Source organism: Ictidomys tridecemlineatus, chromosome 5 (assembly GCF_052094955.1).
Source record: "Ictidomys tridecemlineatus isolate mIctTri1 chromosome 5, mIctTri1.hap1, whole genome shotgun sequence".
Taxonomy (NCBI): domain Eukaryota; kingdom Metazoa; phylum Chordata; class Mammalia; order Rodentia; family Sciuridae; genus Ictidomys; species Ictidomys tridecemlineatus.
In genome coordinates, this window is record NC_135481.1 from 109,352,239 (window position 1) to 109,366,144 (window position 13,906).

Here is a 13,906-nt window from a genome sequence, read left to right on the forward strand (position 1 = left end):
TACTTTAAGGATTTTTAAAAATTTATTAAACTGATTTCACCAGCCAAATATTGAGAGTGTCCTTCAATTTGGATTTTCAGTGCAGCCTATAAAAATCTTTGATAAAATAATATGGGGCAACCAGGCATGGTGGTATACACCTGTAACCCCAGCTACTCAGAAGACTGAGGCAGGAGGATTGCTAATTTGAGGCCAACTGAGCAATTTAGCCCACCTCAAAAAAATAAAAAGGGACTGGGAATGTAGCTTAATGGTAGAGTGCCCCGGGTTCAATCCCCAGTACAGCAAAATAAACAAATATATAAATAAATGTAATGACCTGGGGCTTCTCTTGTACTATGAGTGGCCCTGGGAGCTTTGGCTTCCTCATCTATAAGATTGGGGTGGCTCTACTTAAAGGTTCAAAATATGAAACCAAATAAAGATTAGCCTAATCTAAGTCCAATGTTAAGATTGTGGTTGGGGTTGTAGCTCACTGGTAGAGCACTTTCCTAGCATCTGTGAGGCACTGGGTTCTATCCTCAGCACCACATAAAAATAAATAAATAAATAAAGGTATTGTGTCCAACAACAACTAAAATTAATTAATTAATTAATAATTTTTTAAAAGAGTATGACCGTATAACAAAACAGTCTTTTTTCTGAATGTTGAAACCATGTAATTCACTGTAGATCCAAAACGCTCTTTCTGGAACTCCATAGAACTCAAGGCACAGATACTTACTGCTCAAGGTTCAGAACCACTAATTCTGCTGTCTCCACAGTAAGGGATGTGGCCGCGCTAGTTCAAGCACCAACTGTCTGTAAATATTTCCTTAACTGGAATTTCAGATTGCCTGCATAAGTTCTTTCAGAATGAAGATAAAATTTCCACCATAAAAGGACAACAGTGAAGCAGGATATCCTTTCTCTAGTCCAACATGTCACCAGCGGCTGCACACCCCACTAGAGCCCAGAAGCCACGAAGAACCATACTAAGACAGCTGCAGCTGCCCCGTCTTGTTCCCACCTTTCAGTAAGATGTGGATCCAGGGATCATCGAATCAGGAGACTCATCTCACAATGCTATGTGTATGTGTCCCAAGCTGAAAGAGGCCATGTTCTTTGCAGCCAATCTGTAGCTCACTTGAATCACTTTACTAACTGCATTTCAGTTTCCTTTGGAAAGCATTCTTTGTGTGCTCCAACAGCTCCAATTGATTATCCAAGTGACTCACCAGTCTGGTAGGTGCATTTTATTCTGGTGGCATACCCAACCCCAAAGAAATAGCACACTAATTCCCATTTTATTCTTCCTGCTGTCACTGTAAAAACTTCCTCACTGCTATGCTTTCCCTATCCCTAGAACACTCAGCCATTAAGTCTCTGGGTCCCTCTTTTCTCAGTCTCCACCTTGTCTCCACAGTATACGTGCCCAGCAGGTGTCCCTGCCCCTAGGTTCCTCTCAAATCATCAAATCATTTGTGAGCCTGTAACAGACTATACTCAGAGCAGAAGGGGGGAAAAGATGACTGGAATTTAGGACAGTCAGAGGTGAAGGTGGGCATAATAATCCCTGTAATTAAAGTAAGGAAAGATAAAAGTGGCAAGAGTCTGGAGGAGGGAAGAATCACTTCCAGCTTGAGCTAAATGATGGAGACATGGAAGAGATATTCAAAAACAACTCTGCAGAAGATACTGCAATCAAAGGGTCTTGTGGGAGGGGCAGGCATGTCCCATTTCCATCTAGAGCTTGGTCTCCAACTTGAGAACACACGTGATTATGCCTCCTCCTACTTGATGTCAGGCACAGCCCTGTGACTAGTAACAGTCAAGGGAAAGTGGAGAGTTAAGAGCCAGCTTCTACGGTCTCTTCCCCTGCTAAATGAGCCACAGCATTCCAGATGGAAGAGCTCCCCCAGCTCACCACTCCCCTAAGTCAGGCTTAAGTGAGCAGAGTCCTGCCAGGGCACAATGGACAGGTAACGTGAGAAAGAAGTAAAGCCAGAGAGTTTAGAATGGTCTGTTAACACAGAATAAACTATACTATTCTGGTTGGATGGCAGGCTGTGGACAGAAGGGTACAGTAGAATGGGCATTCTGGGTGACAACAGAGAAGCATGATTGAAGTTGAGGACCACTCCTAGAGGGGCATGCTAGAGAAGAGCAAACTAACAGTGGGAAACCAGACTGGAAAAGCAGGCTAATGGAATATTGTGGAGAGCATGGAACACTAGGCAAAGGAATATTCTTGCATACCAGGGAGATGAGCTGGCAGCTGTGTGTCAGATGAACCAGGGAGAGTGGAAATTGAAGATACCAGTTCACATGATACAACATTAGTTACCTAATGAGAGGTAAGAAAACAAAAAAGCCTGCATCAGCTCAGGAACAGGAAGACAAGGAGAAGGGGATAGTAAGACCCATGAAGTTCAAGCAATAGGATTTATAACTGACTAGAAGTGGAGTACCAAAAACAAAAAAGAAAAAAGAAAACAAAAATTTCCTGCAGCTCAGAATCCGTAACCAGGAGAATGACTTCATCACAAAAATGAAGTAAGGAACACAGGAAAGGAAGCCGCTTACAGAGTAGAATGACAATCCAAATTTAATGTTTTAATTTTCAGCAAGTCACAGGAGCTGATACCATTCATGGAGTGCTCCACCTAAGCCAACCTCTTCATATGCAGCAACCCATGTAGCTGCCACAGCAACCTGTCGGACGGTAGGAAGTGTGGGGCTGCAGCACCGGAAGTGCTGATGGGGTGGAAAATGAAGATCTGACAGTGGCCCCTGCAGGGGTGTGAAATGTGGATGACACTGCTGTAGACATTCCCAAAGGGAGGGAAGGAGGCACAGACAGGCTTTGGGGGAACAACAATTCATACTGACAGAAAGGAGGAGGGCAGCTCAATGGGAAAAGTGATGCTTGACTCTGATGGTGTGGAGGACCTGGGGATGATGGGGCCCTTGGAGAGGCAGCTTCAGTACAGCAGCAAAGGCAGAAGGAAAGGTTACCCAACAAGCAGATGCAGCACATAGCAATCACTCAGAAGGACAGGGTGAAAAAGGAAAGAAAAAATAACCTAAAACCATTATCTGAAGAGAGAATAAAGAAAAAATAACCTAAAACCATCGTCTGGAGAAAGAGAAAAAAAAAAAAATCAGGGCACTCACAGACCAAGGTAGCGGAGGAGACTGACAATGCAAAGAAGAGCCTTGGTGGGAGGGGGTACACACAAGAAAAGACAGGCAGGTGCAAGGAGAACAGTGAAGAAATACAAAACCACCCAGAGGTGGACACCCAGGATCCACACCCGAGCACATCTCCCCAACTGCCTGCCTCACTGCATGGAAATGCTCATCTTACATGTAAGACCTGGCAGAAAGAGTACGGTCACAATCTGCCCTCGTCCCTTCACACTTCATTCCCTCCTGGCTCCTGATGGGATGGGGCAACTGGACAACTCTACTTGCCAAACACCCCTTTGTCATTCTGTGCCAAGGCATTCACCATCCACCAAAACCAGAGTTGCAGTCAGTCAAGGACCTGCCTCCCTAACTGTTGAAATGCAGCCATCTCTTGAGAACCAGAAAGCTGTTCTCAATGTTCCCAAAACAATGAGTCTGCATTCCATCAAAAGGCACAGTAACTGTACGCTCTCTCACAGCACAGTGATAGAATTTTCTTTATATTCAAGTTGTAACTACATTTGTCTCATTCCCTACAATTAGATTCTAAGAGAGAGACTCATCTGCACCAACTCCCTTGGCTTTTAGTACAGACTTATACACAGAGTATGGAATAAACATTGAATAAGTACTCAAGATTCAGTGTTGGGGCACTGTTGTAAATATAGCTTCCGGACTGGAGTTAAGGCTTAGTGGTAGAGCGCTTGACTAACACATGCAAGGACCTGGGTTCATTCCTCGGCACCACATAAAAACAAATAAAATAAAGGTATTGTGTCTAGCTACAACTAACAAATAAATATTTAAAAATAAACATAGCTTCCTATTGTTCCCACATGAAAACTGCCGTAATGAAGTGTTTAAACCTTTATGGTGGGAAGATCTTAGGCAGGGAGGAAACAAAGTAAGCCTGGGACAGCTTTTACCAGAAAGTGAGAGAGCAATGGGGGAGTGTTAAAGGACACTGGAACCAGCTTAAAGAAGTTCCCATTTGGGACCATCTGAGCATCAAAATTTAATATTGCATATTTTCAACATACGTTCAAGAACTTGAATATAATGGCTTGTTCTATAAATATAAACTATATTAATAACAATTTGGGGTGTTACTTCAGCCAAAAACTATCCAGGTTTCAAGACCTCCAAGTCTTCATAGACATTTTCATTGTAATAACAATGTGAGGCTTTGCAGAATTTGTGTACTTTACCTTGGGAAGAAGCATATGGCTCTGTATAATGTCCATTATAATGCAGCTGGGGCGGGGGAGGCATCACATAGGGCTGGGGTTTAGGCTGAGAAATGGAAAGTTGGACACAGGGTTAAAACACATTGCCTATGTAACAGAGATAACATATTCTCTGCTGAATTCTTCCCCTCCATTAAAAAAAACTGCATAAGGGGTTAAATATATTACATATGGAATACAAACATGAAGACACAGGTCGTTCTGTACCTATTATTTCCATGTTCCCCACATGGCAATGCCAAACCTTTTGTACTGATACCAAGGACATTAGATAGCTCAAGAGAAATTGCATCCAAAAAGTTAAAGATGGGCCAGATGTGTTTGCACATGCCTGTAATCTTGCTCAGCAACTTAGGAGGCTGAGGCAGAGGACCACAAGTTGAAGGCCAGCTTCAGCAATTTAGTGAGACCCTCAGCACCTTGGCAAGAGCTGTCTCAAAATTAAAAGGACTAGAACATAGTCCAGTGGTAAAGCATTCATTTCGATCCCCACTACCAAAAAAACCAAAAAAGTAAAAGATGTAAGAAATTAATTTCTTTGAATAAACAGATAAATATAGGATACTTATTATATAGTATAGTCAATCTTATTAGACAAAATCCTCAGGTAATTTAAATATCTTCCAATTTACAATTATTTTTGGCTAATAGTTAAAATTTATAATATTTGATTGGACCTAATATTTAAACATGTTTCATACAATAAATATTATGTTGAGTCTATAGAAAAATCATCATTTGAATAAAAATGATCAAATATAATCATACTTTTATGGGTCAAACTCAAAATTAACACTAACAAAAGATATTTTATTAAGGAAAATGACACCACTAAAAGGAAAAAACAATTATATTTTCCTCCTTACCAGAGACAACCGTGAAGATGACCTCCTCCTGATTGGGTTCACTGTGATAGTCTGAGTTTGCCTATAAAAACAGATGACTTTAAGAAGAGTGCAAACACTTCCTAAATTCTAACAAAATAAACTAAGATAAAAAATATTCTAAGGCAAAAAGACAAACTAGATCAATCATATATTAGTTAGAGAGAAGAAAAAAAATCTTTGCTCTCATTTTGGGAGGTCTCTGCCCTTTCCTGCTGCCCAAAGCCCTGAGCATGTTCTGAGGCATCACCACCTGGGCCTCCTTCACTAGCAAACTCATCCCTTGGGAAGCAGGATTCAGCACCAGTGTCTCCCGTGGGCTGGGTTTGCACTAGTGCCTCCACTGACAGTCCTGGTAGGGGTGACCATCAACTTTCAGCCCAGAAGCCCAAAGCAATGAAAATTACCTTAATTGATTCTGTTTACCACATATGACTTGAAAATTTATATTTCTTCTAAGGAAATAAATTAGGGAAAGCAAAGTTCAATGGGTGTGTGATAAACCCATTTACCTTTCTTTGCAAGAAACTGTTCTGATTTCTTTTTTTTTTTTTTTTGTATTTGGGATTGAACCCAAAGGCACTATACCACTGATCATCATCCCAGCCCTTTTTATTTCTTTTCTTTTTGGTCAGGGGTCAAGGTCAGGGTCTAAGTTGCTGAGGCTGACCTCAAACTTGCAATTCTCCTAACTCAGCCTCCAAAGTACTTGGGATTACAGGAATGCATCGTTGCACCCAAGTGAATTGGTTTTAAATAGATATATTTTTTTTAATGTAACTGAGTGTATTAAGGAATGCATCGTTGCACCCAGTGAATTGGTTTTAATTAGATATATTTTTTTAATGTAACTGACATTTATCTGATAATTTGAGATTTTAAACTATTCACACAGATCCCATTTTTTAATAAACAATCAGGTAAAAAAGGAACAAGAAATAGAAAAGCTAATTTCTAACTATTGTTTTTAAACAAAGTAGATTTTTATTTTTCCTGTGTGTATTTAGTTTTATTGCAAATAAGATCTAAGAACCTAAATACACTGGATTCTTGGCTTTGGGTAACTTAAGCAACTGTGCCAAGGAACTTTTTAAAAAAACTTTAGCATCTGTTCCTGGCTCATGGGCTTATGTGACATATAATTACTGACTACAAAAATATTTTGTGACCTTAAGTTAATGCTCTAAGGACTAATTACTAGAAAAGCCATCATAACAAAGTGAAAATTCAACCCATTTTAATCAGAGAATTTATCATAATGTTAAGCCTCTTGTCTTCTAAATTAACATTATTCTGAGCATTCTAATAATTAGTACCCATTCAAACCCTTGAATAGTAAGCTTATTTTGACAAAACTTTTGAGACAAAAAGAAAACTAGTGGATAGTAGGAATTAATATCAGATGACTATAACTGCTTTTACAGGTTGACTTCTATAATTTCCTTTTTGAATCATTGGAAAGTATTCATGTGGTTGATGGAAAACAGATGTCTTTTTCCAAAGCCTGCTCCATCTTTCTAGTACTCTCTTTAGTGAGGCAGGTCTGCACAGGGCCTCTGGGCTATTTTTAGAATACTCTTTAATTGCATTTAAAAAACACTGCATTTTGTCACTTTGAAATTTACTTTGCCTCTTGTTATCCTTATGTCCAAGACTAGGTTTGGGCAGGTTGGGTCCTATGAACTTCATATTCAGTCTATCCAAGACTCAATGTCTGGATGGACTGAACTCTTAAAACACTATAAATTCAAAAATAGGAGAAAGGGTTGCTGGTAGGATCCACTATCGACAAACGGCAACAACATGACATAGTTGGGGCAAAAATAAAACTTGTGTTAAACATTAAAAAAAAAAAAAAATCATGGGCTGGGGATGTGGCTCAAGTGGTAGCGCGCTTGCCTGGCATGTGTGCGGCCGGGGTTCGATCCTCAGCACCACATACAAAAACAAAGATGTTGTGTCCGCCCAGAACTAAAAAATAAATATTAAAATTCTCTCTCTCTCTCTCTTTAAAAAATAAAATAAAATAAAAGGAGTAACCTTGGCCCTGCCTTTAAAAAAAAAAATCCAAGGATACAGAGCTTAGGAGCAACTCCACCCATGCTATCTATTTTGGCATCTTGCTGGCAGCACCTAGGGTGGAGGCGAACACTGTCCCCACCACTGCATCAGACAGTTCTGCTAAACACAAAACAGTCTAGTACAGCTTTTTACCTGCCAAATTGTTTGAGCCAGGTGCCTCACCATCAGTTCTAATAGTTTAACCTCTTTCTCCTTGGCACTGTTCTTCCAAGTTCAGTTCACTCTGAGAACAGCCATCCTCAACTTAGCACATAAAACAGAATGCTGTAACTGCTGGAGTGCTTTCCAAATTTGGGGGAATGGTTTCTAAACTCATGGGTGCCCTAAAAACAAGGCAGCTAAAAAAAAAAAAACTCTTAGAAGAAATCACTGCAATGTACACACAAGAAAAGACAATTAAAAATGGCTGCCAGGCCAGGTGTGGTAGTGCATGCTTGCAATCCCAGTGACTTGGGAGATGAGGCAGAAGGATCAGTTTGAGGCCAGGTGGGGCAATGTAGTGAGACCCTCTCTCAAAATAAAAACTAAAAAGGGCTAGGGATGTAGCTTAGTGGTAGAGTATCTCTGTGGATTTGATCCCCCGCACAGGCAATATGGGGCCGGGTGAGAAGGGTGGGCAGAGACAAGACTGCCCATCAAAGTAAAATAAATGATAATGCTAATCGAAACTGTGCTAAGGAATGATTATCTCATGGCATCTGAACACCAATGCCATCAGGGAGCCCCAGTTATTATCCTGATTTTACAGATGGGAAACTGATACTTGATTAAGTAAGCCACTCCTGGTCACATGGCATACAAGTGGCAGAACCAGCATTCAAACAGGCCAGTGTGCCATTTTTTTCAGCATGGCCTCTGATAAATTTTTTATCTTATCCCTTTCCCAACTTCAACTAGTGCCCAGCACACTACCTGGCACACAAGGAAACCCTCAAATGTGAATTTAACAAATTAATTAAAAGCTCTTCTCCCTCCCTATTCCAGGGCAAGTTAGAGCAGTATGTCCAAAGTGCTTCAAGAGCACTGGTTTAGCCAGGAACACTCCTGCAATCCCAGTGGCTCTGGAGGTTGAGGCAGGAGATTTGCAAGTGTGAAGTCAGCCTCAGCAACTTAGCAAGGCCCTAAGCAACTTAGTAAGACCCTGTCTCAAAATAATAAATAAAAAGGGCTGGAGATATCCATTTCTCCCAGAATGAATCATAAATACTTGCACAGGAATAGTTCATAGAAATGGGCTTCCATAATCTACTGGCTATATAGAGATTAAAAACAAAATTTGACCAGGTGACGTGACACACACCTATAATCTTGGATCATAATTTCAAGGCCAGCCTAGGGAACTTAGTGACACACTGTCTCAAAATAAAAAAATAAAAAGGGCTGGGGATATGGCTCAGTGATAGAGCACCCATGGATTCCCATCCCTGTATGGCAAATAATAATAATAATAATGATAATTATTCTAGATTTCCCTTAAACAGATTAATATACACATATATGCAACTAAGGACAACATTAGTGTCATTTTATTCACATTTGTCAATGAACAGCAACATTCCAAAAATATTAGATTTCTAAGACTACACCATTTTCCACATTGCTTTTCCCTCTGAATTACTAGGTGATAGTTTGTCAAAAAAAAAAAATGCTTTTTAAAAAAGGCATTAATTGGGGCTGGGATTGTGGCTCAGTGGTAGAGTGCTTGCTTAGAATGTGTGAGACACTGGGTTTGATTCTCAGCACCACATATAAAATAAATAAAATAAAGGTATTGTGTCCATCTACAACTAAAAAAATTAAAAATTAAAAATTAAAAAAGGCCATCAACTGGGGCTGGAATTGGGCTCAGTGGTAGAGCGCTTGCCTAGCATGTGTGAGACACTGGGTTCGATACTCAGCACCACATCTAAATAAATAAATTAAAGGTCCATTGACAACTAAAAAAAATATTTTTTAAAAAAGGTATTAACTGCTACTCAGAAGCTAAAGCAGGAAAATCACAGCTCTGGCATCTTAGTGAGATACTATCTCCAAATAAAAACTAAAAAGGGCTGGGAATGTAGCTCAGTGGTAGAGCACTCCTGAATCAATCCCCAGTAATAACAAAGGAAAAAAAAATAAAAAGATATTAACTACCAACTACCATGGATGCCTACGATTTATTCAAAATGACGGATTCTCCACTATTTCCCAAATGCAGATTCTGGACTAGTGGCACCCTGTATCTAACCACCAGAGGGGAACATTTTATACAGAAATGCACGCAGGACTCCAAAGCTGGCAGTCAGCAGAAAAGACTGTCCAGACCCACAAAGAAATCGAGGTTCCTCCTCCCTGTCAGTACTTACTAAAACCCCATCCCTGAACCAGTGGAAGGGACTAATACAAACATGGAGGTGGGGAGAACATGGAAGAGAGGAGGCCTAGAACCCATGTTCTAATCACTGGATGGTTCTCCATCCCAATGGATGACCCTGCCAACTCTCTTTGAACTGTTACTCCTGACCAGTTCTTCCATACCATGTGAAACATAAAGCCCTTCCACAGTCTTTCTTTTTCACAAAATGACCTCTTAAGATTCACCCACTGGGCCAGACGTGGTGGCACATGCCTGTAATCCCAGCAGCAGGGGAGGCCGAGGCAGAAGGATCACAAGTTCAAAGCCAGCCTCAGCAAAAGCAAGGTGCTAAGCAACTCGGTGAGACCCCAGTACCAAAAAAAAAAAAAAAAAAGAAAAAGAAGAGTCACCCATGGGAATGGGAAAGACAGTAGAATGAATCAGACATAATTTTCCTATATTCATATATGAGTACAGGACCAGTGTAACTCCACATCATGTACAGCCACAAAAACGAGAAGTTATATTCATGTGTGTAGGATATGTCAAAATACATTCTACTGTCATATATAAAACTAAAAAGAACAAATTTTAAAAAATTAAAAAGACTCACCCACTGGCCCCAATTTCTAATAGGCAATAAGAGAAACAGAAAAAGAGTAAAAGGGCTCTTCTCCCTTGGGACTCCCATTATTGTCTCACTTGGGTTTCCATGGTTCACTAAGCCCTCACCTACCAGGCACAGGACATGATGAATAAGGAGACCCTATTCTCATGGAGCGCCATAGGCAAAAAAGACAAAAATCAAATCTACAAGAAAACACAGACATGAAACGTGCTAGCCATCTCTCAGAGCCTGAGAACACAGGCTCTAGTCTTGCTACTCCGCATACTAGATTAATAGCAAGGCTAAGAGATTTCAAGTCTTCATCAATAAAGAAGCAGCAATAAAAATGTGCCAGACAGGGTGACCATAAGGATTAAAGATACAAATCCTCTTCATGATGCCTGACCCAGAACAAGCATTTACTGAATTAGTTATGTATTAGTAGAATCATTGTTACAAAAGAAAGAAAAAAAAAGGAACTTAGTGAGAACTAAGAAAACTAGACACTTGGTAGAGTTCAGAATGCTGCATTTAAAACTAAATCTTAGAGAATAACTATGAAGGTGCCAAATACAGGGAGGAAGGGCTTTCCAGAAAAGGACTGGGCTAGGACAGGCCTAAGCATGATTAGGAACCATGGGTTCTGGGAGCCAGAATCAAGGCTGGGCCAGAGAATATAAAACAGAGATGGTGAACCACAGGAGTCGGCACTTAATCCTGTAGCCAGGGAGATGTGGAGAAGAGGAATGTGCTCAGATTTGGCCCTGACCTGTAACTTTAAGAGCCATCGTGCTACATCTTTTTCTTATCCATTCAGAAGACTGAATGGAAACAAGTGACACAGGCAGGGAGGCCAGATGGGAGGCAGCTGCATAGTCCAGAGGAGAGAGGATAGCTTAAAGAATAGTTGTGGGGCCAGGTACGGTGGTGTAAACCTGTAATCCCAGTGACTCTGGAGGCTGAGGCAGGAGAGTTGCAAGTCTGAGACCAGCCTCATCAATTTAGTGAGGACCTAAGTGACTTAGCAAGACCCTGTCTCAAAATAAAAACAATTTTAAAAGGGCAGGGGATGTGGCTTAGTGGTTAAGTGCCCCTGGGTTAAATCCCCAGTACTCCCTAACCCTCCAAAATAGAAAAGCTGTATGATTGAGTGAAACCTTTCAAGTCTCAGTTTAGATGTCAGGGTGCTGGGAAGACTTTCCTAACTTCCTAACTTGGGAGTTCTGGGTTAGGCACCTTTCTCCTAACAGATCCTACAGCATCACAGACATCCCCAAAAACAGCTCTTAACATCCGTCTCTGTAGATTCACTCAACAAATTCATCAAGGCCTACAATGAGCTGGACATGTGCATGGTGTTGGGAATAGAATGGTTAAGACAGAGAGTGTCTGTTCCTGTGCATCACTGTGGACCTTACCTGCAATGGAGGATGCAGATAACTAACAAACAAATGAATATGCAAAGTCAGGTGTGTTAGATGTTATGAAAAAGGATAAGACAGGAGTAAGGGATACATAGAGACAGATAATATTGGAGGAGGGTGACACAGGGTAATCAGAGACAGCCTCTGAAGATGATCACATCTGGATGTGATTGTAATGAGGGGAAGGAGGCAGGAGAAGAGATGGGGAAACAAACATTCCAGGCAGAAAGAAGCAAGTACACCATCCCCAGGGGTGAAACATGCTCACAGCCCAGCAAGGATACTAGTGTGGATAGAACAGAGTGAGCAAGGAGGAGGGTCAGTAAACAAGGTCAGAGCCAGGCAAGGACCACATCGCGTCCAGCATGGCACACATGGTAAGTTAGATGGAATGCCAATGGAGAGGTTTAGGAAGAGTGAGGGAATCCTACCTTATTTTCCATAACTCAGATCATTCAGGTTGAGTTATGGAAAATAAGCTAGAGGCAGGGGAGGCACAGAAACAGCGAGTCAGAAGCTACTCCAGTGCCCCAGAGGAGAAACAATGGTGGCTGATATAAAGTTGTTAGCAGAGGAGGTGGTACACATGGTCAGATTTCAGATCTGTTTTGAAGGCAGAGCAGCTGGGCTTATTGATGAATGGGATGTGGTATGAAAAGAACTAAGAATCTAGTTTGACTCCTGAGTTTGGAGTCTGAGCAAGTAGTTGTGTTTGATGTGCTGTCACTTGTCAACATAAGAAACAGGTCTGGGGCAGGAAGCGGACAAGAGATGAAGAGGTCTGGTTTTAAACAGAGCAAACTGATGAGCCTCATGGGTACCCAGAGGGACATGTCAAGTAGGCAGTGGGATGTGGAGGGAAAACGCAGGGAAAAGGCAGGACTTGAGGTAAAATCTGATGCACTGCTGGCAGGTAAGCCAGAGACCAGGTGATAAGGCCTAAAGGAGGAGAGAGGGACAGGAGTCTCAGCACTCACCCAGGAAGGCGCTGAGAAGAAACGGCCTGGAGGGAGGAAACCCAGGAGCAGTGCTCAGGGCTGCAGGATGTAGTGGGAGAGAACTCCTGAAATGACCACTGGGTGAAGGTCATCTGACCATGACAAGTATGTCACTAGAGTGGTGGCCCAGGGAGACAGGGTGAAAGGAAGGGGAGAACAAATATGCACAACGCTTTAAAAGAAGTCGCTATAAAGAAAAGCAAGGCACCTGCTGAGACTAGAGGGGAGGGTAGAATGAAGGACACAGGAATACCACAGCATGTTTGTACTCCCATGGGAACATCCAGCAGACAGGGAGACCCACGTGGGCTACTGAAAACATACACCAGGAAGAAGGGGCATAAATTGTGGAAATGGTTTGAAAAGCTGAGTAATCTTTACCTAAAATGCTGACCAGAGCAATGATTTTTAAGAAAGAATAATATTCCATTTTTTAGCTTCTGAGAATAGAATGGTTCAAATAACTAGTAGAAAGAAATCTCTGAGGAATAACTGACTAATAGAAGTTGGTCCAAAACCAAACTTAGATATAGGAGATATCATTTTAATATACCACATAAATAAAGAGCTTTAAAAAAGTGTAAGAAAAAGCTGTGATTTGATAAAAATTTGCCTTTTTAAGCGACACTATAAGGTTCAAAATTAAAATTCCTAAATTTTATTATTTTCTACAATTTCCACGAGCAGAAGATACTCACAAGTTACACTGGTTTAATCTGTAAAATTTGTGTCGAGCGACACACAGTCTCCATACATATTTTGCTGTTTCCATGTCTTCCTGGCAAACAAAATATACATACAGTAGCATGAAAGCACACACGACTTGATACTTTTAGTACAGAGTTTGTCTGAAGACAAGACACTTTTGGGTGACACTATGTTAAAGTCACTTTCCACACACTCTGGTTCTTTCATTTTCTAACACTATGCCTATCATATGAATGCTAAAGTAGGATTTAAATGACGCGAAGACAAAAAAAAATATCTTTTGTAACAGTGTAAATCTGGTATTAAACCACTTCAAAATGACTTAGAAATTTTAAAACTTATAAAAATATCAACTTTCATTCTTGACAAATATATTTAAAGACTTTTTATAAAAACATTTGATTCAGTGACTAAATATTGCCTTTGTGATGAATGCATAAGTAAATA

The 13,906-nt window shown here is 40.8% G+C and overlaps 1 protein-coding gene across 4 annotated transcripts in view; it reads right to left on the reverse strand.

The window, feature by feature from the left end:
* Ptpn21 (protein tyrosine phosphatase non-receptor type 21) overlaps nt 1-13,906 on the reverse strand; it is an 81,013-nt gene that overhangs the window by 20,990 nt on the left and 46,117 nt on the right. For all 4 annotated transcript variants that reach the window (XR_013439196.1, XM_078050666.1, XM_078050667.1 and 1 more), the window contains exons 10-12: nt 13,450-13,529; nt 5,285-5,345; nt 4,380-4,464 (exon numbers count right to left, since the gene is read on the reverse strand). Coding sequence is in view for 3 of the 4 variants with exons in the window: in XM_078050666.1 (XP_077906792.1) it covers nt 4,380-4,464; nt 5,285-5,345; nt 13,450-13,529 (226 nt within the window). In the remaining variant the exon portion in view is untranslated. The remainder of the gene's footprint in view (nt 1-4,379; nt 4,465-5,284; nt 5,346-13,449; nt 13,530-13,906) is intronic.